The sequence below is a fragment of the Eimeria acervulina genome, genomic scaffold, assembly GCF_000499425.1.
Source record: "Eimeria acervulina Houghton genomic scaffold, Eah_scaff47, whole genome shotgun sequence".
Lineage (NCBI taxonomy): Eukaryota > Apicomplexa > Conoidasida > Eucoccidiorida > Eimeriidae > Eimeria > Eimeria acervulina.
This window is the reverse complement of record NW_013547315.1, coordinates 1-25,506: the sequence shown is the minus strand read 5'-3', so window position 1 is coordinate 25,506 and position 25,506 is coordinate 1. Positions and strand designations below refer to the sequence as shown.

Below are 25,506 nucleotides of genomic sequence, written 5' to 3'. Positions count from 1 at the left end.
TAAATTGCGTTTCAAATTCCTCAGCACTTTATCTGCTGTTGTATCCACAACGGGTGTAGGTCGGAGCTGAGTTGTATAGCAGAAAGTCGTCCACAAACATAATAAGAACGGCAAACTATCAACGGTAGTGTGCATATGATCTTCCAACGGCGACAGGGGCGGTGTGCTATGTACGCCCGAGTGGTCTTGCTGTGCGCTCTATGCAGTGAAGAGCTGTTCCAGAGGGCACTTGTTTGTTACTTTTGGACGCAGTGCAGAGAAACCACCATGCATTCTTCCAGGAGAAAGGGCCGCCAGTTTCATTTCCTCAGAACTCTAGCTATACACTTGTATGAATGAAAATCCAGCTGTCGTAACTAGGTCTGATCACAGTCACCATAGCTCGCGTGAGAGGCACTCTCTGCAAGGCCTAATAGAAACATATTACGTAGAAACATTGACTTGCTGCTTTTCTGTCGTTGTGGATAACGATTGTAGTTTCTCCCTAGTGAACCTAAGCAGCTGTTATATAAGCAGCCTCCCAGTCCTCTTCATAACACCCCCCGCTGTATTTGACTGGTTGAAAATGGGTTACTTTTAGTCTCTGGGAGCCAAACGCTTCTTGCTGTAGCAGATCTGGGCAGCTCAGCGTTTGGGTGTTCCCCTCTTAAAAGTTATCCCTCTTCGCTGGCCGTCTGTACGTCTGTATAGGTCTCTGCTCCGCTTCCTCGCAGCAAACACTAGGTCTGCTTGCCGGGTGTAGAGCCAAACCACATGCGATGAGCATACTGCCAGGTAGAAGAGGCCTGGCTCTAATGCCACCTGTGAAACCCCGTGTTTCCTTCTTATTTTATGTGTACCCGGTGAACTGGTGCAGTTCGGCAGCCAAGCTCGCTAAGAACAAGTGCTGAAAACGCGAGATCCTCTCTTGTGTGTGATGGGTAGTGGTTGCAATGGAACTTGTGGATACGCAGCTGTGATGAGCGAATTATTGAAATGTCACTGCGGCCGCAAACATCCTGGTCACTGCCAGGCCCATTTCAAGTTTCACCATCCACTTGCCAACCGTGGAATGCGCAGGCGCACCGCCAGTCGAAAACAGCTACCCAGAAACTTCACGGGTAGGGTTTGCATGACGCTTCGCGCGCCCTCCGCCAGAGGAAAGAACAGCAAAAGCAACGCCACAACCGATTAGTAACAACAGCATGCGGTCACCGCTGCTGCTGAGACACGTGTGGGTGTAGGCGACGGAGTGCCCTCCTCAGCAAATGCTGCCTTGAGGCTCCCTCTGCTAGGCACAGTGACCTGCGGAGAGCGTCTAAGCGGCAAAGACGAACACTGCACGGCGTGGGAGCGACCAACCTGCGTTGTTGCCCCCAACAGTCATTGACATGCACCGGTCCCTCAATTAGTGCTTCAGCGTCCCTTGTTGGTGACCTGCGAGCCGCCGAGTACGGAGTAAGTAATTCACTATACACAACAGGGCGCTAGGCCTTGCTCAAAGTCGAATGCGGAGCCACTTCCGTGTCTCCCTCGCTGCCCGTTTCCACTTCACAAAGAGACGGCGCGAGCGGATCAATCGCTTTCTGTGTCTGAGGCTTGTTTAGCGCCCCAGGGGGCTAAAGCTGCACCAGGCATTCCTCCCGGCCGCGAGGTTCCTTGCCCTCCTGCCCCCCCTAGCAATGGCTGCTTCGTCAGTCCCCCAATACCGGAAGCTGCCGCTCTGTTCCTGGACGTGAAAAAGTCAATGATTGACTTTTGCTTTACAGCTGCTGCTACAGCTGATGCAGCAATAGAGCCCCCGGCGCCTGGAATCCCCATCTCTGCCGCTTGAACATACGCCGCCACTGCATCAGCCGTTTTCATGGGTACGGTTCTCCTTTGTCGCTTCGATGCGGCAGAAACTGTCGCGACGGTGGCGCCGCGGGCGCCGCTACTCGACCCATCAATGCTTTGTCTTTTACCAGCAGCCACCTTTACTGCACCTTCTGGAGCAGCAGCTACAGTAGCTGCTGCAGGAGCAGCTGCAGCGGCAGATGGGACACAGTTAGCCCCCGGGGCCACAGACGAAACCCCCGACGCAGGCGCACCCACCCTCGAAACTCCGATCACTTCAACCTCGCTGTTTGTGTCTGACGGAGGTGTCATCAGAGGCTTCTCCCCCTCACCCGACGCACCAAGCTCAAGTTTCTTCTGATCGTTGTGCAGGCTAGCCATGTTCGGCCCCGGACCTCGACCGTTTGCGGCTGAGAGAGTCGCCAAGACTTGTAGTTCCGTCTGCCGCTTCAGGAGTAGCAACTCTTTGCTACGGTTCAAAATCATCGAAATGCGGTCTTTGCTCGCAGCCACGTTGTTCAGAGAGGGCACATTGTTCTGGGATGCCTGAGAAGCTGCTGCGGAGGCTTGACCAATGGGCGAACCCACGGTCTTTTTGCTCGCGCTGAAGCGCGAGGCGATCGCATGCTGAAGGCCAGCAGCCACCATGCACTCCTCCAACACCCGGTCAGCCTGTTGCAGAGACACAAAGCAGGAGGCGGAGATGAAATCTTCACCTGCACTCGCAGCACTGCGCTACCGGTGTAGGGGAGAATACTTCTCAACCAGAGGTGCTAGCAACCTACACGGGCGCTGACTGGCAATCAGCTACCACGGACGGCCACACAGCACAATCTGCGGTGTATCCATGAGTTCAAGAGGGCAGCACAACAAAAATATGCAGAGAAACAGAGGCTCACCGTTTCCTGGTACTGCTGGAAGAATGCTTTGAGCCGTTGGGGAGATGCCGAAGCATATGAACTCGGGTTCGGGTCGGGAATGGGTTCCTTTGTAAGCAGCAACTCCGCCACAAGACGCATTTTGGCTCGCCGTTCATCATACTGCAGCGAGAAACGCATGACGCAACAAGAACTCCGCTGGCTTTTAGGAAATACAGAACTACCAAAGACCTTCAGAATGAACTTTCGAGTGGATGACAACGGGAAAATGCGAACCACAGAGGGGAAGCCGTACCTCCTGCAGCTGTTCGGTCGTGAGCGTCGGGCAGTGCTTCCGCGTGTGGGAGCGCTTGCCTATGCGCCACTCGTGGCACGCCGCGCAGACTTGACGTTGCATGTACTTCACTCTTTGGTCGTTGCCTGCTGCTGCTGCTGCTGCTGCTGCCGAGGCACCCCCCCCTGCATCCGCAAACCCGCCCTGCAGCAAGGCAGCTGAGCTAGCGAGCGCCCTCAATGCACTCTGTGGGATGACCGGCGAAGCCGATGCATCGGAACCCTCCTTCGCTGCTCCACCTTCTCCAGGGGAAGCGTCCAGGTCTATCACGGCATCTGCTCCCCCCGCCCCTCCTGCGCCTCCCGCTCCCGAATTCTGCTCGGACTGCGAGGCCGGCCGCGCGCGAGCCACAAACTTTTGAATCACTTCATCAGGGAAACAGCAGGGACCTGGGTAATCCTTAACTCCGTGACAGGGAAATCGACAGTTGTCACAAACCGAAAGACTCTGAGAAGGCAGCTTCATGTTCGCCAGTTGGTTTGTCGGCTTCTTCGACGCCTTCTTTATTGCTGCTGCTGCTGCCGACGCCAAAGCAGCTTGCCCATCGGCTCCTGCAGCAGCAGCCGCACTCATTGCTTCTGCCACAGCAGCCTCTCGAGAGGCCCTCTGTGCGGCTTTTGCTGCTGCCGATCTCTTCTCTATTTCCGCAAGAAAAGCAGCAGGGAAGAGCCGCTGGTACGCCTGTCTCAAGGCGATCTCTGCAGCCTCGTCCAGCCTATCAACTGCTTGTTTATGGTCAAACCAGCGCCGTTCCTCCTCTGCCCTCTGGCGCTGCAAGTGCTTCATCTCGTCCTTCTCAAGCCGCAGCCTCGCGCCGTCTAGGTGCAACTGTCGCTGTTGCTGTCGCAACTCTTGTTGCATCAGCTTTTCGTGGTCCTTCTCCTCCTTCGTCAGCCGGCGGCGCGTCTGCTGCTCCTCCACAGCCTTGCACTTAGAGCAAAGGAGCAAGATCCAGTTCTGCGGGGTTACGTTCATGCCCCGCTGCCGAAGCTGCATGTAGTAGTCCTCGCCTACGTTGTAGCGGCAGTAATCTGGCGGGAAGCAGTCGTAGCAGAAGGAGGTGGGGCAGCGGGCGCAATGAATGAGCATGTTGCCGCACTGTGAAGTCTTGCGGAAGCACAAACAGCATTCGTGCCAGCGACAACGCCAGCTCTTCTTGACGTCTTTGGGCAGGCCTTCGCAGCAGCGGTGATAAACCTTCGGGCAACCACTGCAACAAACCAAATCTCCATACGCAACCTCCACCGGTTTCCCCTCTCGGTCTACCGAGCTCTGCACGTGGTCCTTCCCGTTGCCGCACACGAAGCAGCGCGTCTCGTGACGCAGTTTCCGCCGCTCCTCCCTGAGATAGATAGCACGCAAATCAGCAGCATAGCTTCCTTTCCCCTCCAGGAACCGACCACAGGCACAAGCAAAACCCCACTCAAGAAAAGTACAAGCAAGAAAGGAGATCCAAAAGAATTTACGTAGAAATAAGGCAATATTCCGTGTAGACCGCACGCGAGGGCACACCAGCTTCCCCACTCACCGCTGAGTGAACTCCTGAGGAACGTAGAGAGCCACTGGCTTTTTGCGTTCTCTTCCTGAGCGCCACAAGACCCCCGCACTCTGCAACTCCGCCTCGAGGCCTCCCTTGCCGCCCACGCCTGTCGCCGTCGCCTCGCACATCTCGCACTCCTCCTCAGCCCCACCAGGAGATGTGCTTCCGCTGGGTTTGGCCTCATCCCCGTCAGTGGAGGGTTTCCCGCCTGCGCCTTCGCAGGGCCCTTCTGGCGCTGGCGGCTCCTCAGTGCCCTCCGCCAGGTGCTGCTGGTTGCGCCGCTCCTCAGCCTCTTCATCCATGACTTCGTTGATGTCGACCAAGTTCTTCTCGTCCACGTCTTCCTCAAACGACGCCGACGCCTCCAACACCAACGGCTCCTCGTCCTCGCCAAGCACTGGGAGCGGTTGCCTCGGGCGCGAAACCAGATCCTCCAGGTACATGTTCCCGATGTCCTCAGTGCCAGTTGCCGCCATTTGCTGCAGCACGAAACGACAAGAAGAACAAACTCTCACTCAGCAACATAAGCTGTAAGACGCTATCATTGAGCTTGCTGCATAGCTGCTCGAAGCTGTTTTACCGCCTCAGCTGCACAGAGCTGAAAAGTTGGCGCACAACACTTGGGGCTGCACTGGAGTTCGCCGTGCTGTGGAGTTACGTACAACAATTGCCTTCTTGCCATGAAGCATGAGCCTTCGGACTTCGTCTGTTGATATCTTCTCGGACCTCTGCTCCTTAATGTCTTCGCCGTCCTCTCCATCTAAAGCTTCCGCCTCCTCCTCTATCTGCTGCTGCACCAGCAGTTTGTCTAGACGCAGCTTCTGCTCGCGTCGGAAAGCCATGCGCTCCTCCACAGTCCACTCGCTAACCAACGACCAAACGTGAACTTCGCGCTGCTGCCCAATGCGGTGGGCTCTGCAGCAAAACAGCAGCACAGCAGTTTGTCGCGCAGCCCCCGTTACGCCTCTCTTCTACGTGACAGCCGGTAAAAGAACAACGCTCAATAGTCGTGCTGCTAACATTTAATGTCTTAGTTCGAGAAACAGCTACCGCAATTGGTATCGAAATGCCCCCCAAGCCCTCCAGACCATTTTAGCCGCAGGCACTACAACGAAACCTTGTATCAGGATTAAGGATGCAGAGCCTTGAACGCTTCCAGTTGAGAACCATACAATCCAGAATACGGGAAATGAAAGAAGCAAAGGTGTAGCAATGGGGGGGAAAAGCAAAGCCTACCTGTCTACCGCCTGAAGATCTATGAACGGGTTCCAGTCATGGTCGTATATCACCACGTGGTTCGCCGCCGTCAAGTTAATACCCAGGCCACCAGCCCTGGTGGAGATTAGGTAGACGAAGTAGCACGTGTTGTCATTGTTGAAATCCCGAATGTCCAACTCGCGCACAAACTTGTTCGTTGACCCGTCCAGCCTAACATACCCACACAAGTGCAACACAGAGCACGCACCGTGCATTCACACACCACAGCCCTCCATATTACTGGAAGGTTAACCCTCTTCGGTAGCCCAAAGCAAACGCCTCCCTGCTAGCATAAGCTACAACAAACACCTGCCACCGACTAGAGGTGTATGCTGCCTCCTTACCGCAGGTATCGCCATCCCCTGTACTTGCAATATGCCTCAAGTTCATCTAAAACGAGTTGAAACTGCGTGAAAATAAGCAGTCGCTGCACCCTGGGAGTATTGGCGGCGTCGGTCTTCGCTGCTTTCTCTCCCCCGCCGTTCTTGAGGTCGCTGCGATCGCTTTCGGGTGACGGTTCCTGTGCCTTTACTTGGCCGTCTGTGCTCTGAGCTGCTGGTGTTCCTGCTGGTGTTGCTGCTGCTGGTGATGCTGGTACAACAGGTACCTCCCTCTTCGTATCTTCAGCCTGTGTCTGAGGAACCGTCGCGACGACGGGCTCCGCCTTCACAGGCTGCGCATCAAGGGCCTCTACACTCTCCTTGTGGTCTTTGTGACTCGCAGGGCTCCCCGTGCAGCAGGCTGTCGGTAGGTTACTCTTGTCCTCTCCTTCCCGCTTCTCCTCGGATGAAAGCGGGCTCTTGACTGTCATCGCCGCCGTCTCATTCTCTCCTGCGGATTCCTGAGCGGCTGCAGCTGTTGGGGTTGAGGGAGCGGCATCCGTTGTCGCCCCTGTTGCTTCTGCTCCCCCCGGTGCTGCTGGTGTTGCTGCTGCAGCACCGCCGTCTGCTTGCACCAAATCTTCATCGTCTACAATGAGGTTTCGTCGGGAGCGCCGCTCAGCTCTGCTTCGAGGCTGGTCCTCTGGAGCCGTTGTAACAAGCACAACGTCTGCATCTGATGGGTCTCTATCAACTTCTTGATTCCGTCCTTCCACTCCCTCGTTTTCCGACGCTTCGTCGAGCTCGCCCTGTCCTCTCTTCCGCTCCTGCAGCTCGGGGTTGCAGGACTCCTTCGTTGGCATCACCGGCTCTGCAGCAAAGAGCCCTTCCTTCAGAAACGATTCATCTCTCGCAGTCGTCAAATCTCTGTTCGGCATACCCCGCTCCAACAAGGCCCTGTACTCGGGAATCCCAATAAGTTCGCTTCGCTTCGGTCGTCTTGGGGGCTTCCTTCCTTCTGCCAAAGCCGCCAACACCGCCTCCTCATGCCGCTTGTAAAACTCGTAAGTTGCCGCATCGTTCTTGTGCGCCATGTAGTCCCTCTGCGGCGCCCCACATAGGACAGACGCAACAACATTCAGAAAGATGTCACCACAGCCAAAGGCTGAAACTGAAATTTTCAATTCTTGCAAGGATATAGACTGCAGATAGCAAGGGCGTCGTCCTCACCTCGTATGCCGGGACATATTTGCAGTTCAAGAAATGCAAATGGCACATTAACTTGTCTAAAAACAACAACTTTGAGGACCCAGCAAGGTGGGCAGCGCCTTCAACGGCCTGCAACTCTCTTGCTGCCTTCGTCACCTCCTCCTGAAGCGCCGGGTCTTCTTGGCTAAAGAACGCCTGCAGCCTTTGCAGCTGCGACTCTCTTGCACAAACGCCCTTAGGGTGCGCGCTGCAAGCAGAGACACAGGCACCAGCAGCGTGTTGCGTCGTTCAAGAAACAAGCAGCCGCGGTGTTGGTATGAAGTTCTGCATTTAACTTCAACATTTTCAAAGCAAAGTGTAAAAATTCCGTAAGGACGCTAAAGGTCTCGCACACGAGCCTACCACAAAATGCGCATTTTGATCACGAGGCCGAGCATCTTTCTGAAGTTGACTCGGGCAGAGTTCGACCGGGCTTCTTCTTGGAGGGATTTGATTTCAAGAAGTCTGCGGTACCACTTTGCGCTCAAGTCGGAAATGGGAAGCCAAATATCATGAAAGACTTTCCGCGGCAGTGCAATGGCCTGCTCCTTTAGACGCCGTAGCATAACTCTGTCTAGCAGCTGCCTTATTTTGTTCAAATCCTCCTGTTTAAACATCGTATCTACATCCATCTCCGCCAGCGCAGCTGCCTTTGAACGACCCCGCGGCTGTTTGCTGCCGGATTTCCCCGCGGCAGACTTCGCGTTCTGAGCAAAGGCCTGTGGAAACGAAAAATTCACAGGTTCACAAAACACAAGAAAGCAGATCCTAGCCGTGTTCCTGGCTCGCATTGTGCTCGTGGCCCTTTGGGCAGCTATGGCGCCGCACACCGTGAACAAAAAATGCACGCATACATACATAAATACACACAAACATGAAAGCAACTCACATATAGAATATGAACAGCGCCTGGCGTTATTCGTGAACTGGGTGGCGGGTAATACGGGCATGCAGGAGAGGACAGTTTGAGTTGAACGCATGACCACGCAAATCCATACACAAATCCACCGACAGGGCTAACATGAAGCGAAGACAAGCAATGGCCCATACCTGTTCAATGACGAGGGAATCCCTGAAAACGTCCGGCATGAGGAAGTTGATGAGGGTAAACAACTCCTGAGCGTTGTTCTGCAAAGGGGTTCCCGTTAACAGAAGACGCATATTTCCCTGCACCCGATCGAGAGAGTGTCGAATCGCGCCGGAAGCGTTCTTAATACGGTGAGCTTCATCTAAAGAACAAACGAACAACACGCATACAAACAAATGAGCAAACGAACAAACAGCGGACAAACAAGTCCCACTCCAGCCAAACCAGCCCATCAACCGATCACAAGCTGCCCTGGCCTACCAAACACGGGCAACAGCGACTTGAGCTAGAGCCTCAAATACAACAAACTCAACGTAAATAACTAAGCGTCTCGAAGAGAAGACACTCGCCCCCTTAGCATCGCAGCTGATGAGGCCCCCACGACAGCTCTTACTCAAATCATTCAAGTATCATGCATGGCCAGAAATCCACTCGTCTAGCCGTCAACCAAGAGAATGCACTGCTAAGCCCCAAACCCTAATCAGTCAAATTCAAGGGAAAGAGCCTCAGGCCTCTCCAACGTACCCAAGACAATACATTGCCAGTGAGGAATCTGCTCAACGAAGAATTCTTCTTCGCTCTTCACCGTCTCGTAGGTCGTGACGTACAAATCGTAAAGGCCTTTTGCTGCCACTGAAAACACACAAAAACAAGCAGACGCGCTCCCATGCTCCTTCCCTCTGAACAACTGTCTGGAACTTACCTGAACACTTCAAAGACGCTATCAACAGGCATGACGCACAGAAACAGCAACGAAATACTACCCATACACAGAAACCCCCCAATGCCGAAAGGCCCAGAATTGCACGACCCTAAACCCTAGCAATAAAGAAAAAAAGCGAGTGGCAACCACAACAAAACAGCAGCAAACAAGAGCAAAACAACAAAAAATCCCGAAGCTTACGGCGGTCTTGCATGGCATGTTGCCTTTCGTTTCTCGAGCCGCAGATTTTGATGTGCGTCAGCGAGGGGGTAAATCGGTGGATTTCGTGCAGCCAGTTTCCCACAGTAGAAAGAGGTACAACAATTAAATGTGGCCCATCCACCTTCATGGCGCTTAAATACGAGAGAAAACACAAGGTCTGAATCGTCTTACCCAAACCTGTGCATACACACGAAAACCGTATCTAAATAAATGGAGAGAGGAGGAGAGAAAAAAGGAAATGACTGGAGAAAGGCAGGACACCCGCCGGCTTAATCACTTGCTCAGCCTCTTCAACGAATACAAAACTCCAAATGCATGCACGGCATACATGCAGATACACATACGAAAGCAGACGTGCCTATAATAACATACATCTAAATCTACTAAGATATAAGAATACACATCTGCCATACATACAAACATATAGGCATATATATGCCTAACGACGCCCGTTGTTGTTCTATGCACTATGCTTTGGCTGACCCATTTCATCGGCCAAGATGGCGCCTCCTGTGAGGAAAGAGCGTAGAAGCCAATCTACGCCTTCTTCTTGATGGGGTTTTAAAGTGATGCCTTCCCGCAGTGGCAGCCCCTCTATAGGCCGCCCAGATGCGTGGCGGCACGAGCGGTACGCCCGTCTTGTGAATTTTTCTGCTTCTTCTGCTGCCTCGTCTTCGAGTTGCTCCAATACATCCGACAAAGAACGCTCCACGCATAGACGAGAAGCAACACCACCACCTCGGCCCCCACGCTTTGAACCGCCACCTGCTATGTTTGCTGCAGAAAGAACAGAACAAATACACGAAAAACATGCGAATACACCTCAGCAAGAGGTGGATGCACACACACGACGCCAGGAAGAGATACTGACACAAATGCAGATCGGCGAACCCCCACCTCACACAAAAAATCCACAAAAACCAATCCAGCAGCATACAGCAGCAGCACAAAGCAGCAGCAGCAGGAAGAATTGCAGCAGCATGCGTATGGCTCCTTACCTTTGAGTGTCCTTGCAAGCGCCTGAAGTATCTTCGGGTTTACGAAGGGTCCTAGATCTTTTTGGTGCACGACGAGGAATCTGTTTCTGTACCGCATAACTTTGGATCTGTATTTTTCGTAGTTTTTCGCTCTTTCTTTTCTTTTGGTTTCTATTTCGTGCCGAGTCCATCGCTTGTGCATTTGATTGGCAAGAGGATCAAAGCCCTTACAGACGGGGCATTCCCATTCCTCTCCAATTGCATTCCAATCCACATCAACCAGACAAGACGGATGAAAAGAATTTACACAAAAATCACACCCCAGAAGCTTTCCTGGTCTTTGACAGACATAGCAGGTGCTGCTGTTTGCTGCATCACCGCTGCGAGGTACTGCTGCACCTCTGCCTAATCGCCTTATTTCTTCGGTATTAAATGCTGTGGGGTTGCAATCAGGGCAAAACCACTTCTCTTCATCCGGCTCTATCGTTAGCTTCAAACAAGACATATGATAAGAATGGGGGCAGCCGTCGCACATAATTAAGCGACCCCCAGACTCATCATCCACGTCCGCCTAAACAAATCAATTAAAACAAAACAAAAACTACCACCAGTAAACAAAGCAACATGTGCAAGCCGATGCAACAAAATAATCCAAGGAAAAACATCTATAAACATGTAAGCAATCGTCGAGAGGCATAAATGGAATACATATTTTATATATACACATATACATATATACATTATATATATATACTGGTCTAGATCTATGCATACATGCATTATGTACATATGTACACTTTAGAAAAGCACCATAGGAACAAGAATCCAATACCAAAATACATCCAAAAGACCGCTAGTTGAGAGACGAACGCCGAAAAGACAAGAATATATATATACATATATATATATATATGCATATATACGATGATGCCTATGGCACGCTTGCTTTACATAAAAGAAGAACTCCTCCCACAATCCACCGCATGCAATGCACAAAAGACAAATTTGGTTGGGTGTTTTCTGACCTTTCTGCAAAGGAAGCATTTATCATCATTTGTAATTTCATCTTCTTCTGCTTCTTCTAAGCACTGAGGACAGAGCCAAGTGCTGAGAGCGACCACCTCTCCTTGTCCTACTATTCCTTCTTGCTGCAGACACTCGAGATGGAAGCGCTTTGGGCATGCTGTACATTCAACAACAGAATCTTCACTCTTGCTTACGCTGTCTCTGCATATGTGGCACCACATAGGGCCCCCTCTACGTCTACCAACAGCCCCAATATGAGAGCCAGCAAGCAAATCATCTCCCCCTCCCTCTCGTATTGAGCACGCGCGTTGCGGACGCCCTCGGCCCCTGCTGCTGCTGTTACTGCTGCTGTTACTGCTGCTGTTACTGCTGCTGCCGCTGCTGCTGCTGCTGCTGCTGCTGCAGCCGCTGCTGCGGCTCCCGCTGCCCACCATTTTGCTCAGGAAACCAACGCGCTACTTGCACATTACAGAACGGGAAAGTAGATATAATATAATATAAATATCAAAGAAAGGGCTTAAACAACCCACCTCAAACAAAAGGAAATGAATATTTAGGTGTGTCTATGTACGAACAGGCGTACATACATACACCCCAAACTACGCCACACTATAACCAACAAAGCGTGCAGCGCAAGCTTATTATTATCGTCGCTGCGACCTTCCTCCTCCTGCTGCTGCTATTGCTGCTTCTGCGGCAGCAGCGTCCTAGCCGCGTATCCCAATAGCAAGGCAGATGCTTCCGGTGTATCGGCAGCTGAAACAAAGCGTCCACTAGAAAGAGCTGGTGATGCCGGTGTGACTAGAGAGTGCTGCAGCACAGCTCTTCTGCTGCTGCTGCTGCTTCGGTCGCTGCTGCAGCAGCTGCCGATGCTGACTGGAGCGAAGAAAACGGATGGGGCTTGACCTCCTGACCGCCGCAGCTGCAGCAGCAACAGCAGCAGCAATTGGGGGCGGCGCAGCTGTAGGGAAGTCGTGTTGCAGCGGAAGAGTGCGTGAGAAGCGCGCGATGCTGCAGCGGCAGCAGCGGCGTCTGCTGCTGCTGCTGCTGCTTGCTGCAGCAGACTGGCTCGTAGGAGCTCGCGGCAGGGAGAGAGAGCAGAAAAACCCAAACCGATGCAGCAGCAGCAGCAGCGAAGTGTAATGAGACGCCCTGCTGCAGCCCGCTGCAGCCGCAGACCCTAAAGAAAGAGGGGTAGGGGAGGCTGCTGCAGCTGCTGCTGCTGCAGCAGCAGCTGCTGCTGCTGCTGCTGCGCGGGAGGGAGGAAAGGGGGCAACGGCTTGCAGCCGCTGGTCTTAGGGGCCCCTGAGATGTACATGAGGACGCCAGAGACAGACAGAAGTATTTTAAACTCTTTTAACGATATTAATAAACGCAAAGACACTGCACAACCCGGCACAACCCGAACCGTAGCGGCCCCGCTCGCCTGCTGTGGCTGCTGTGCTGCTGCGCTGCTGCTGTGTTTGCTGCTGCTGCCAGCCCTGCTGCGTCTTTGGTCTCTTTTGTCTTTAATACACTCTTTGCATTATTATTTTCCTTTTTTTGCTGTTCTCACCACCTTCAAAGCACTCACTCAGACCCCAGACCCGTGGCTCTGCCGACGCGGGTCCTGCTGCACCGCAGCAGCAGCAGCAGCAGCAGCAGCAGCAGCAACGCCAGCTGCAGCAGCAGGAACGCCAGCAGCAGCAGCAGCAACACCACCAGCGGCAGCAGCACGCCTATACAGCTGCACCCCCTTGCTCCTGGTTCTCAGCCTTCTCTGGATTGTGTTGTTTCTGTTATTGAGCGTTGTTTTATTTGTCTCATTTAGAGGAGGGCTGCTTGTGGGGTTGTGCAGCACTCCGTTAACGGGCGTCTAAACCCTAAACCCTAACCCCTAAACCCTAAACCGTAGAGCAGCGGTGCCCTAGAGTCGCAACCGTTATTATTATATTCCAGTGTACATACACCTCATGCCTATGTTTGGCTGTTGCTGCTGCACACAACACGCGCTAGCTGCGGAACTGCTGCTGTACGGGGAGCTACCCTTACTTAACGAACCCTACTAAACCCTAAACCCTTTTATTATTGTGTTGTTTCAGTCTCTTCGCCAACCCCTGAGGAGACACCCGAGACACCCAACGACCGCAGAGCAGAGAGATGTGCATAAAACAGAAATAGCTGCCTCCCTCTCTCCCTCTATATATAGATGCATATACATACATATATATATATATATATACATGTATATATATATATATATATATACATATATATATATATATGTCGTATTTGGTTATATGTACTATGTAGAATAGACCACGAAACACCAAAAGTAGCAGCCTCTCCCTATATATATGTATAATATATATATATATATAATATATATACATATTTTACGCATAGTCGAATACATGTATATATATATATATATACGCCTAATCAAATACAACATATATAAATATATATATATATATATATATATGCATAATCAAATACAACATATGTAAATAAATAAAATATACATACATACATATATATATATATATATACGCATAATCAAATACAACATAAATATATATATATATGTTGTATTTGATTATGCGAAGTATATGGAATATATCTTTCACTGTAAATTGCAGTTTGCCGTTAAACACTGCGCTGAGTTTTTTGGTCTTGTTTTGAGCTTCTCTTCTGCATCTTTATCTTTTTGTCGATTTGTCTGTCTTTTATATACAATGTATATATATATATACATATATATATTTATATATATACTTACATTCTAGTATGCGGATATACTAGTTATACTAGATATAGAAGACGCATATATTTGCTGAAACAGCATTTGATACATACATATATATACAAATATACAATACGTATATATATATATATATATATATATATATATATATTTACACCTGTACATCTATACATCTGAGCGTATATATCATACTAAATATAAATTACATATATATATATATATATATATATATATATACATATGCAGAAGTGCATGCAGAGACCAGCAGTCGTCCGGGTGGTGCCAACAGGACAACCCAACAAAGAGCTGCTGCTGTTGCTGTTGCTAATGATGCTGCTGCTGCTGCTGTTGCTAATGATGCTGCTGCCGCTGCTGCTGCTACTAATGATGCTGCTGCTGCTAATGATGCTGCTACTGCTGCTAATGATACCGCTACTGCTTCTACTGATGCTGTTGGCGTCGCTGCTTCTGCTGCTGTAGCGACTGGCCGAGAAGCAGCAGCAGCAGCAGCAGCAGCAACAGCAGCAAGAGCAGCAGCAGCTACGCGCAGGCGCCGAAGGTGGGTAAAGATGTGGATTTGTGCGGTGTATATATAGCCAACGGAAGGAGGAAGCAGCAAAAGACAAACCTTAAACCCTTTAATACGCTTTAACAAACAAATAAAGGGAGACGATGCGCCAGCCCCAATATCGGTTTTAAGGTCTATGCATGCATGCAAGACTTCCCTCGAACGTGCATATACAGATACATATAGTTATACTCTGAATGCATATTTTATTATTTGCTGCTGCTGCTGCTGCAGCTTCTGTACAGCAGCAGCAGTACAAGCAAGCAGCCGCATGCAATGCGTTAGGCTGACGAACAAAACGAGAAAAAATGAGAGGGAACTTCAGAAGTCCTCATTCTACCGGTAGGGGCTGTTGCTGCTGCTGCTGTTGCAGCAGCAGATGCTGCTGTTGCGGCTGCTGCAGTATCAGCTGCCGTTGCTGCTGCGGCTGCTGTTGGTGTTGTCTTTATTCCTCTTCTGGATATACGTAGGGGCAGTCGTTGTAGAGTTTCTGAGGAGAAAAACAAACAAAGACAGAGCGACAAAACAGCAGCATGCAGCAACACAGACAAACAGAGATTAGCTGCGTGCACACCACGAGACAGCAGATATATATATATATATATATATATATATATATAAGAAACATGCAAAAATAGAGAGGAAAAGACAAGATAGAATAATAACAAGCAAGAGATAAGAAACAACAAATAGAGAAAAAACCAAAAGAGAAGAAAGACAGAAGAGACGAAAAATATTATCATTTCTTCTTTTTAGATTTCTCTCATTAGTCTATTTTCTTTTATCATTATTTCTTTCCTTGTCCTTTCTTTTTATTTATTTCTTTTCCCCCCCTTTTTTTCTTTTCATTTGTTTCTTTTTCTTTTCTTTTTCTTCTTTCTTTAAACTCACCCCTCGATTAACAGTCCTCCATATTTTATTCCAAGTTTCGCTCCATAGAAATGAAGTCGTCATCCCACCACAAACAACGAACGTCCAGTAAGACCAGTTGTTCTTTAACACATAGTCGTATATTCTGCAATTAACAAACACATAAATAGGGCACAAAATAAAGAGAAGCACATAGGAGATATAAAATATACAACAGAACAAGCGTTCGACAGAAAAAAACGAAGGAAAACGGAAAAAAAACAAAAGAATTGTAGCATTAAATCGCTGCGCATAGTACAGAAGCCGCCTCAAGCAAGCCAGAGAAACAGAAGAAGGCGAATGCATTGCGCTGATTTATTCATATTATTATTGTTATTTTTGTTTTTTTGTATATTATATAATGTCCTTGTCTACGCACTTGGTGGCGTTAAGCAGACGGAAGAAAGGAGCTAAAACGTCTTTGTCTCTGCGGCTGTTCTTCAATCCTCTCCATATCCACTTGGGGTAATCATCAGAGAAAGGATTTCCAAAGCGAAGTTTCTGAAAAAAAGAATTCACATTTTTTGTGTTGGAGTGCCCATGGGGGGCTGCTGCTAAGGAAAGCCGCGAGATACGGAAGAAACCCTGCATTATTGAATAAAATAAATCTAATATTCCTTAAATTAATGAATTTTATTCATGAATTCATCCTGAAATTAACTGCCGCTTTCCACCCTTCCAACGATGCTGTACATACACCCGGCGATTGGAACCGCCGCTGACTGCATGCAGCTGTTCTCACTCGTCGCAGTATTCGAACTATTATATTGTTTTTTCTCTTCTATAATTCACTTTATTCTTTTTCTTTAATTATTTCTCCCATTACAAACGCCCACGCCTCTCAGCACAGTCAACAAACACAACCCTACCACTGGAGTTGCCGCTCGTTTCTGCTGACTCGCTAATTTGCAGGCTTAGAACCAAACTAATATCTTTAAATGCATATTTATACTTATTTAAATATATGTTTATGTAAACGCATACCTATCTGCCTTCTTGTCGTCTACATGCATACTTTCATGATCTGTCGCTTATATTCATATATATAGCACTCGTACATCGCTGCCTTGCCTCTGTATATATGCCTTAATACGTTGTTACCTAAATAACTATATTTACCCATTTTTGTTTATATGTGTGCATTAGTACATTATTGCCTGTATATACACACAGTCGTTACTACATCCATGCACCTACTTAGCGCTGCTTCTACATACATCTGTACATTGCCGTCGACTTATTTATAAACATCTACAAATGTATATATATATATATATATATATATACTGTTGTCTTTAAACAACAAATCTAAAGCCTCGAAACGTGTGGCTCCAATACAAAGCCGCAAGCCCTGCACCGACATCACCAGAACGAGTATTCAGTTGGGGTGTATGCGGAGTTGCTGTTGGGTTTTGCGGGTTTAGTTAAGCAATGTTATTTCTTTTAATTAGGAAACAAGCATTTACTGTAGGGATTACTTATGGCCTAAGATACAAATTAATTGTGCATGCGGGTTTGCTGCTGCTGCTTATCTCTATACAATGCCAGCACAGGCTACAAGCATGCAGCTGCGTGTCTTTTTTTCTATTCCTTTTTTGGGCTTAGCAGCAGCAGCAGCAACAGCAGCAGCAGCAACCAACCTTGCACGTGCACGTCATAAGAACAGTGCTGCTGGTGCGGCTGCTACTGCTACACCTACTGCTGCTACTAATACTCCTGGTGCTGCTGCTACAACTGCTGCTGCTTCAGCAACTGCTGCTGCTGCAACAACCGCTGCTGCTGCAACAACTGCTGCTGCTGCAACAACTGCTGCTGCTGCTTCTACTTCTCAGCTTCTCTGCAGTGTACGTACACCGGACGGCACCCTCATATTTGTGTTCAGCCTCCCGCTGTAAATAAAAAACAGACCTAAATACGCTGCACTGCAGCGCCAGTTGCGGCATCTGCTGCTGCCGTTGCTGCTGCTTCTGCTGCTGTTGCTGAAGGTACCCTCTTTGTTTGCTGATCTGCTGCTTTTATTTCGTCTGCTGCACCCCCCAAAGGCGGCAGCAGCTGAAGCGCGAAGAACTGCCCAGGAAGAACGCGAGACAGCAAATTCTGCATCGCTTTGTGCGCCTCAGCACGCATCTCCTGCAGCAGCAGCCGCAGCAGCAGCAGCAGCAGCAGCAACAGAAGAAACGAAAACATTCAATAAACGGATTACAGAGTAGACTTATAGCACGTACATATCCAAATGCTGTATGTAACAGCAGACATAACTGCAGCAGCAGCAACGGCTGTAGTACAGCAGCAACAGCAGCAGCAGCGGCTGTAGCAGCAGCAGCAGCTACAGCAGCGGCAGCAGGAACAGCAGCAGCAGAGGGTCTTGCGCTCACCGGAGACACCGCGCAGGCCAACTGCAGCACCAAACCTAAAACCAACGAAGCGTTGGAGGAAACCCTGCATGAAGCAGCAATAGCAGCAGCAACAACAGCAACAGCAACAGCAGCAGCAAAACGAGAGCAGCAAACTGTCACTTGAGATACGCCAAGGGGTTCTGAGCATCGCCGGCAACAGCAGCACCAACATTCGATGCAGCAGCAGCAGCATTCAATGTAGCAAGAGCAGCTGTTGCTACTCCTCAGCAGCAACAAACGGAGCAGCAAGCGTGACAACTGCAACACCATCCGCAGCAACACGAGCAGCTACCACTGGGTCCAAGCAGCAGCAGCAACAGCATCATCAACAGCAACAAGAGCAGCAGCAACAGGAGCAGCAGCAAGAACAGCAACAGCAGCAGCAGCAGCAGCAACGTACATGCTATCTGGGAGCGCACACAGCCCCTGGAGGACAGCACAGCGGAGGACAGTCGACAGACTCGCCAACTCTCGGCTGCCTTCAGCCTGCGCAGTGTACAGACAAAGCAGCATGCATGCACAGATGCTGCTGCAGATGCTGCAAGTGCTGCTGCTGCTGCTGTTGTTGCTACTGTAGCGGCAGCAAATTTAGCTGCGTCAGGCGGTGCCGCGAGCGCAGCTACGAGGAGCCCTGTGGAGAAGAACAGCTGCGGTAGCAGCAGCAGCAGCAGCAGAAGAGAAGTGCAGCAAGAGCAGCCACCTGAACTGCTGCAGCAGCAGCACGCTGGGTCCCTCTTACCAACTCTGCCTGCTGAAGCGCTCTTCCCGTGTCGCGCACAAACCCCTCCTTCGCGGCAGACGCTTGCTGCTGCTGCAGCTGCTGCAGCAGCAGCAGCTGCTGCTGCTGCTGCTGCTCCACCAGCCGCTGCACCTGCTGCTCTTTCCACAGGAATTGCACGACGTGCCACCAGCAAAACCGCAAATAGCGAGGAAGCACAAAGGCCGAGACGTCTGGTGCTGCTGCTGCTGCTTCTGCTGCTTCTCCCGCTGCTGCTGCTGCATCTCCTGCTGCTGCTACATCTCCTGCTGCTGCTGAATTCCGTGCCGCTGCAGCAAGCTTCCCTGAGGCCGGGCCTATCTCTGAAGCGTTACCATATGTCTCGCGCTGCCCGGTGCTCTGCTGCTGCTGCTGCTGTTGCTGCTGCTGCTGTTGCTGCTGCGGGGGCTGCCTTTGCCCCCATTCAAGAGCAGACAGCAGCAAAGCTGCTGCTGCAGCAGCAGCTTCGCGGTGCTGCTTCAGCAGGCCTGGAAGTTGCTTCAGCCCCGGCATAAATCCGCTCCTCTGAAGGCGAACGCGCAAAGCCACCTGCAAGCAGCAGCAGCAGCAGCAGCAGCAGCAGGTGCAGAAGCAGACAGCAGGCAGAACAGCAGCAGCAGCAGTGGCAGCAGCAGGTGCAGCAGCAAACCTGTTGGTTATAGAGGTAAGCGAAGAGAAACGAAGACTCCAAACAACAGACGAGCTGCCGCAAGGCCAATAAAGGGAGGGGGACGCCTACGAAATCCTTCTGTGAGCGCAACACAACAAACAGGATTGCTGCTGCTGCTGCTGCTGCTGCTGCTGTTGCTGCTGCGGTTGCTGCTGCAAGCAACAGAGACCATAAGCACATGATACATCTCTTAGCTGCTGCTGCAGGTGTTGGAAACAGCAATATGCATTTCTATCTTTTCTCTGTAAGTTGCTGCTACTGCTACTGCTTCTGCTACTGCTACTGCTGCTACTGCTGCTGCTGCTGCTGCCCCACCCGCAGCAAATCTATCAGCAGCAGCTGAGCGACACTTTTCGCAGCCACGTCGCGGGGGTTAAAGGGCAGCCTGGCGGGAGCTCCAGCAGACCCCCTGCTGTTGCTGCTGCTGCTGCACACTGACTCAGGCAGACAGCGCAGCAGCAGCCGGCGGTCCTCAATAGGGAGGGAACCATCCGCTGCAGCAGCAGCATCGCTGCTGCTGCTGCTGCTGCTCAGGCCCTGATGCAGCAGCCATTCAAGGTCTTCTACTTGCTGCTGTTGGTGCTGTTGCTGTTGCTGCAGCGGTTTCTGTTGTTGCTGTTGCTGTTGCTGCGGCTGCTGCTGCTTCGCTTCTGCTGCAGCATCTGCAGCAAAAGGCAAGGTAAGAGGTCGCTGCAGCGGAGGCATATGGCTAAAGTATAACCCGAAAGACAGCAGCAGCTGCTGCGGTGTTGCTGCTGCTCGCTGCAGCAGCTGGCGAGGGAATGAGTGAGAGAAGGCAGCCTAAGAAGAAGACAAGAGAAAAACAAACAAATTAATTTAATTAATTATTTATTTATTTTATTAAATTAAATAAATTAAATTCACCAAATAAATTAATTTAATTAATTCACCAAACAAACGAACAAAACGTCAAAAAGACTATAAAACCGAAGCCACACTGCTGCTGCTGCTGCTGCTAGAACTACTGCTGCTGCTGATGCTGCTACTACAACAAATACTGCTGCTGCTGCTGCTGCTACAACAACTCTTGCTGCTGCTTCTGCTGTAATCTACTGCGGCTGCTGCTGATGCAACCAGTGCTGTTGCTGCTGCTACAAGTAGTGCTGCTGCTGCTGCTGCTGCTGCTGCTACTGCAAGGGAGGAGAGGCGCCTCACAGCAACAGCACCGACAATGGCGAGCCACTCTGCAGCAGCAGTTTGCTGCTGCTGCAGAGGCTTTAACGACTGCAGCAGCAGCTGAACGGCAGCAATACTCAGGCGGGCCCCGCGCTCCGTGGGTTGGTCGCTCAGTCCTCCCAGCTGCAGCAGCAGCAGCAGCAGCAGCAACAGCAGCAGCAAAGGTAGCAGTGGGGAATTGAAAGCAAATACCAAGACGGCAAGAAGACAGAAAAGGAGAGACATGGAGACAGACAAAAAAAGAAAGAGACAAACAGAGACAGAAAAGAGACAGAGACAGAAAAGAGACAGAGAGAAGCAGATAAAGATAAAGATAAAGATAAAGATAAAGATAAAGATAAAGATAAAGATAAAGATAAAGATAGACAGAGAGAGAGAAGGATAAATAGACAAACAGCAAACAGAAAGAAAGCGACAGAGACAAAAATAAAGACAAGGAAGGAGACAGAAACAAACAAAGATACAAAGGAAGCAAACAAACAAATAAAATAAAAATAAAACAAAATAAATAAAATAAAATAAATAAAATAAAATAAAATAAATCTCTCACCATCAATGAAACCAACGGCCCCAGCAGATGTCGCAGCACATTCAGGTGTACATACACCACACGAATTAAAGCCCTCAGCGCAAACCAGCACATTGCCTCTTCTGGAGAGCTCAGTCTCATAGGCTCCTCCCTGCTGCTGCTGCTGCTGTTGCTGCTGCTGCTGCTGCTGTTGGTGCTGCTGCCTCCCACTGACTCGGCGTTGTTACGAGCTGCAAACAGTGAGGCGGCAGTTACATTCTGAAGCCGTTGCTCCTGCTGCTGCTGCTGCTGCTTCTGTTGCTGCTGGTGCTGATGCTGCTGCTGCAGCTGCTGCTGCTGCTGCGGGGGTGCGCAGCTGTGGAGATCGAAGAAGAGATCCTCAAAGACAGGACACAACGCCCCCTTCAGCACTATGCGCCATAGCTGCTGCTGCTGCTGCTGGTTTGCTGCTGCTGCTGCTGCTGCTGCAGTTGGCGAACCCGCAGCAAGGCGCCCCCCGTGCTGCAGCAGCAGACGGAAGAGAGCTGTCAGTGCAGCTTCGCGACGCCCAGTTGATTGATTTTTGCTGCCTTTTAAAATCTCCTCAAGGGGCTCCTCTTCAGTAGGGGGCCCCCTACCTGCTGCTGCTGCTGTTGCTGCTGCTGCTGCTGTTGCTGTTGCTGCGCCTTGCACTTGATGCGCTTTAGCGGAGGTCCACAGCGCAGCACTACCAGAAGCCGCAGGGCAGCTGAGCCTCTCAGCGGCTGCACTTCCTGCTGCTGCTGCTGCTGCTGGTGTTGAAGGTGCAGCAGCAATAGCTGCAGTTGTTGCTGCTGTTGTTGCAGCAGCAGCTGCTGCTGCTGCACCTCCCGGGCGACATGCCAGCTGCCCCAGACCCAAAAGAATAGAGACAAAGACAGGGAAGTTCATACCGCTGTCTCCTGTCCTCTGGTTTGCTGCTGCTGCTGCTGCTGCTGCAGCAGACAGCCCCTGCCCGCTAGGCCCCTTACTTCCATCTGAAGGGATTCGTGCTGGCGAATCTGCGGCGCTGCTGCTTGCGTCTTGGTCCTGCTGCACTTCCTGCTGCTCCTCCTGCTGCTGCACTTGCTGCTGCTGCAACTGTTGATCATCGAGCTTGAGGAGAGCATTTGCTGCTGCTTCGAGTGCATGCACGGCATTAACAGCAGCAAGAGGCTGCAGAGGGCTTCCAGCAATAAGAGCTAAAGTAGCAACAATCTGTGCTGCAGCATCTGGCCGCAGCACCCCCATAAACTTTTGAATGATTTCGCCTAAGACCCGCAGCACAGGCAGCAAACGCTTCTGCAGCTGCTCCCCTGCTGCTGCTGCTGCTGCTGCTGCTGGGCCGCCTGCGCCAGCTGTTCCGCGTGCTGCTACTGCACCTGCTGTTGCGCTTGCTGCTGTTGCGCGTGCTGTTGCTGCTGCAGCTGTTGCTGTTGCACCAGGTGCTGCAGCAGCTGCTGCTGCCGCGCTTGCTGCTGCAGCTGCAGCACTTGCTGCTGCTGCTGCTGCTGCTGCCTCCGCTAGTGCCTCTGCAGCCTCTGCATGCAGACAAAGAAGAACAGACCCCCAACCTGCTTTAATCTGAGGCCCTGCAGCACGGATAATATGGTAAAGGATGTCAACGATGAAGCTCTTTAAGGCGCAGGGGGTAGCAGCATTAACTGCAACAGCAGCAAAAGCATCAAACATGTCTTCCTCTACTCCACCAAACATATCTTCCTCCTCCTGCTGCCGCTGCTGCTGCTGCTGCTGTTGCTGCTGCTGCTGCTGCTGCTGATCGCCCTCCTCTTCTCCATGCTTCTGCTGCTGCTGTTGCTGCTGCTGCTGCTGTTGCTGTTGCTGTTGCTGCTGCTGATCCTCCTCCTCCTCTCCATGCTTCTGCTGCTGCTGCTGCTGCTGCTGTAGGAGGAGGCGGGTAGTGAGTTGCCTGAGGGCGTCGAGAGCGCTGAAACGAACAGAGAGAGAAGAGTGAAGCGCAGCAGCAAGAAGGTGCTGCTGCAGGTCTCTCCAAAGGGGTCTTGATGTCTTGCTGCAGCTGCAGCAGCAGATTTCTACTAGCCGCTGCAGCGAGAAGAGCCGGGGCTGCTGCTGCTGTAACTCCAGCAACGAGACCTGCTGCAATGCATGCACGAAGCAGCTAAATGCAGCAGCACTCAGGTGTATACTCTGCTCCAGCACCATATCTGCAGCAATAGACAGCTCGAAGCAGCTGCTGACAGCAGCAGCATTTGCTGCCAACACTTCTTCCTTTCTTTCTTCTTTTAAATTCACCTCACAACTCCACAAGGCTGCAGCCACCTGCTGCTGCTGCTGCTGCTGTTGCTGCTGCTGCTGCGCTTTGAGATCGATCCCGTAGAACGGCTTGGCAGCAGCAACCGCAGCAGCGGCAGCAGCACGAGGAGGCGAAACAGCAGGAAGAGGAGGAGGAGGAGCAGCAGCAGACGCAGGAGCAGCAGAAGCAGCAGCAGATGCTGCTGCTGCTGCTGCTGATGCTGCTGCTGTTTGCCGTTCGTTTTGCTGCTGGAGAGCTTTCGGTGCTGCACGCAGATCCTCCATCTGCGAGATTAGCAGCAGCACTTCTCTCCAAGCAGCAGTTGTTAATTCATTTCCCCGCTGCAGCGCCGCATGCAGCAGCAGCAGCGCCGCTTGAATGTTCGTTTGCTGCAGCAGCTGCTGCTGCGCGAAGCGGAGAGCAGCATGCTGCTGCAGTGCTGCTGCTAAGGCGTCCATACATTCCAAATGCCCCTCAACGCAACTCAGCTCCAGCAGAGCCCCTAAACCTTTCACTGCACTCTCTGCTGCTGCTGCTGCTGCTGCTTCTGCCTCTGCTGCTACTCCTGCTGCTGCTGCTGCTGCTGCTTTACACTGCGAATCCTTCAACAAGATGTCCTTAAAAGCCTCGAGCAGCTCCTGCCAGATCGCTGACAGCAGAAAATAAACTAAATGCCCCAGCACACCACCACCGCTGCTGCTGCTGCTGCTGCTGCTGATGCTGCTGCTGCTGTTGTTGTTGTTGCTGCTGCTGCGCTAGATGCTGCGGATGCTCCTCTTCGTCTTGCTGCGCCAGATACCCAGGCTGTTCACCATATTGTTGCAGCAGCTCTTGCTGCTGCAGCACCTCGTTCTGCTGCTTCTCTTGATGCTGCTGCTCTTCTTGCTGTCTGCAGCAATCCGTACCGTTTGGGTACGTATTACTGCTGCTATTACCCTTATTGCTGCTGCTGCTGCTGCTGCTCCCACCGCTGCTGCTGCTGCTCCCACTGCTGCTGCTCCCACTACTGCTGCTGCTCCCGCTGCTGCTGCTGCTGCTGCTGCTGCTGTTGCTGCAGTAGAAGCGGTGAGCAAATGCTTCGATTATTCTGTCGATTTTCTGTGCTTCGCCGGGCAGTCGGAAAAAACCCAAAAAATTTCGAAGGGCCGAATCCACAGGCTGACCCTAAAAAATAAATAAATAAAATAAATAAATAATTAATAAATAATTAATAATTAATAAAGAATAAATAAATAATAAATTAATTAATTAATTAAATAGTTAATTAAAATTAATTGAAATTAAATAATAAACTGAAAATATGTTGTATGTATATATATATATATATATATCCAAATGAATATATCTACATATACATATACATATACATAAACATATATATATATAGTCAAAGAAATGCAAATGCAGTATTTACAAATAATCAGCAGCAGCATCAGCATCAGCATCAGCATCAGCAGCATCAGCATCAGCAGCAGCAGCTGCTGCTGCTATTATTACTTTTGTGTTTTGCTTACAGCGAAGTTGAGCTGTCTGAGGAGGTGCTTCAATGTGTTTTTGCTGAATTCCGAATCTCCACCCAGCAGCTCGCCAATAGCAGCCTTGCGGAGGCCTCGTTGCTGCAGCAGCAGCAGCGCAGCTGCTTCCGGCGTTACCTGCACCAGCAGCAGCAGCAGCAGCAGCAGTTAGGTGTACATACACCTGCTGAAGAGTATATAGAGATAACAGTTGAGCTGCATAGAGAGGCAACAGCAGTTGAGGTATATATATACATATATATATATATATAACAGCACTTGACGTGTATGCATACATATATACGTATATAATATATATATATTAGATATATATAACAATTGAGGTGTACATACACCTCACCTGCATGCGGAGTATGCTGAGAATTTGTTGAATTCCTTTTTGGGGATTTTCATCGAAAAGTGCAGCAGCAGCGCGCAGCTGCGACTTCAATGACAGACGGTGCTGCACCTCAGCTGCCAAGCGCTCCCTGTTGCTGCTGCTGCTGCTGCTGCTGCTGCTGCTGCTGCCGCTGCTGCTGCT

The 25,506-nt window shown here is 50.6% G+C and overlaps 2 protein-coding genes across 2 annotated transcripts; both read right to left on the bottom strand.

Moving 5' to 3' along the window:
• Positions 1-1,554: 1,554 nt before the first annotated feature.
• On the bottom strand, positions 1,555-11,841 carry EAH_00009400 (SNF2 family N-terminal domain containing protein, putative; the record flags this gene model as incomplete). Its single annotated transcript, XM_013391914.1, has 15 exons — positions 1,555-2,487; positions 2,715-2,855; positions 2,989-4,369; positions 4,556-5,046; positions 5,230-5,482; positions 5,804-5,995; positions 6,169-7,247; positions 7,375-7,600; positions 7,756-8,111; positions 8,443-8,621; positions 9,005-9,112; positions 9,384-9,581; positions 9,888-10,181; positions 10,403-10,952; positions 11,407-11,841. The coding sequence occupies 15 exons, from the start codon at positions 11,839-11,841 to the stop codon at positions 1,555-1,557; spliced, it is 6,816 nt and encodes a 2,271-aa protein (XP_013247368.1).
• Positions 11,842-17,538: 5,697 nt separating this feature from the next.
• Positions 17,539-25,506, bottom strand: EAH_00009390 (sec7 domain-containing protein, putative; the record flags this gene model as incomplete). Its single annotated transcript, XM_013391913.1, has 10 exons — positions 17,539-17,760; positions 18,006-18,069; positions 18,427-18,512; positions 18,766-19,332; positions 19,769-20,254; positions 20,402-20,773; positions 21,201-24,100; positions 24,264-24,609; positions 24,966-25,103; positions 25,327-25,506. Coding segments are annotated over 10 exons (5,361 nt in total), but the record flags the coding sequence as incomplete, so codon positions are not given.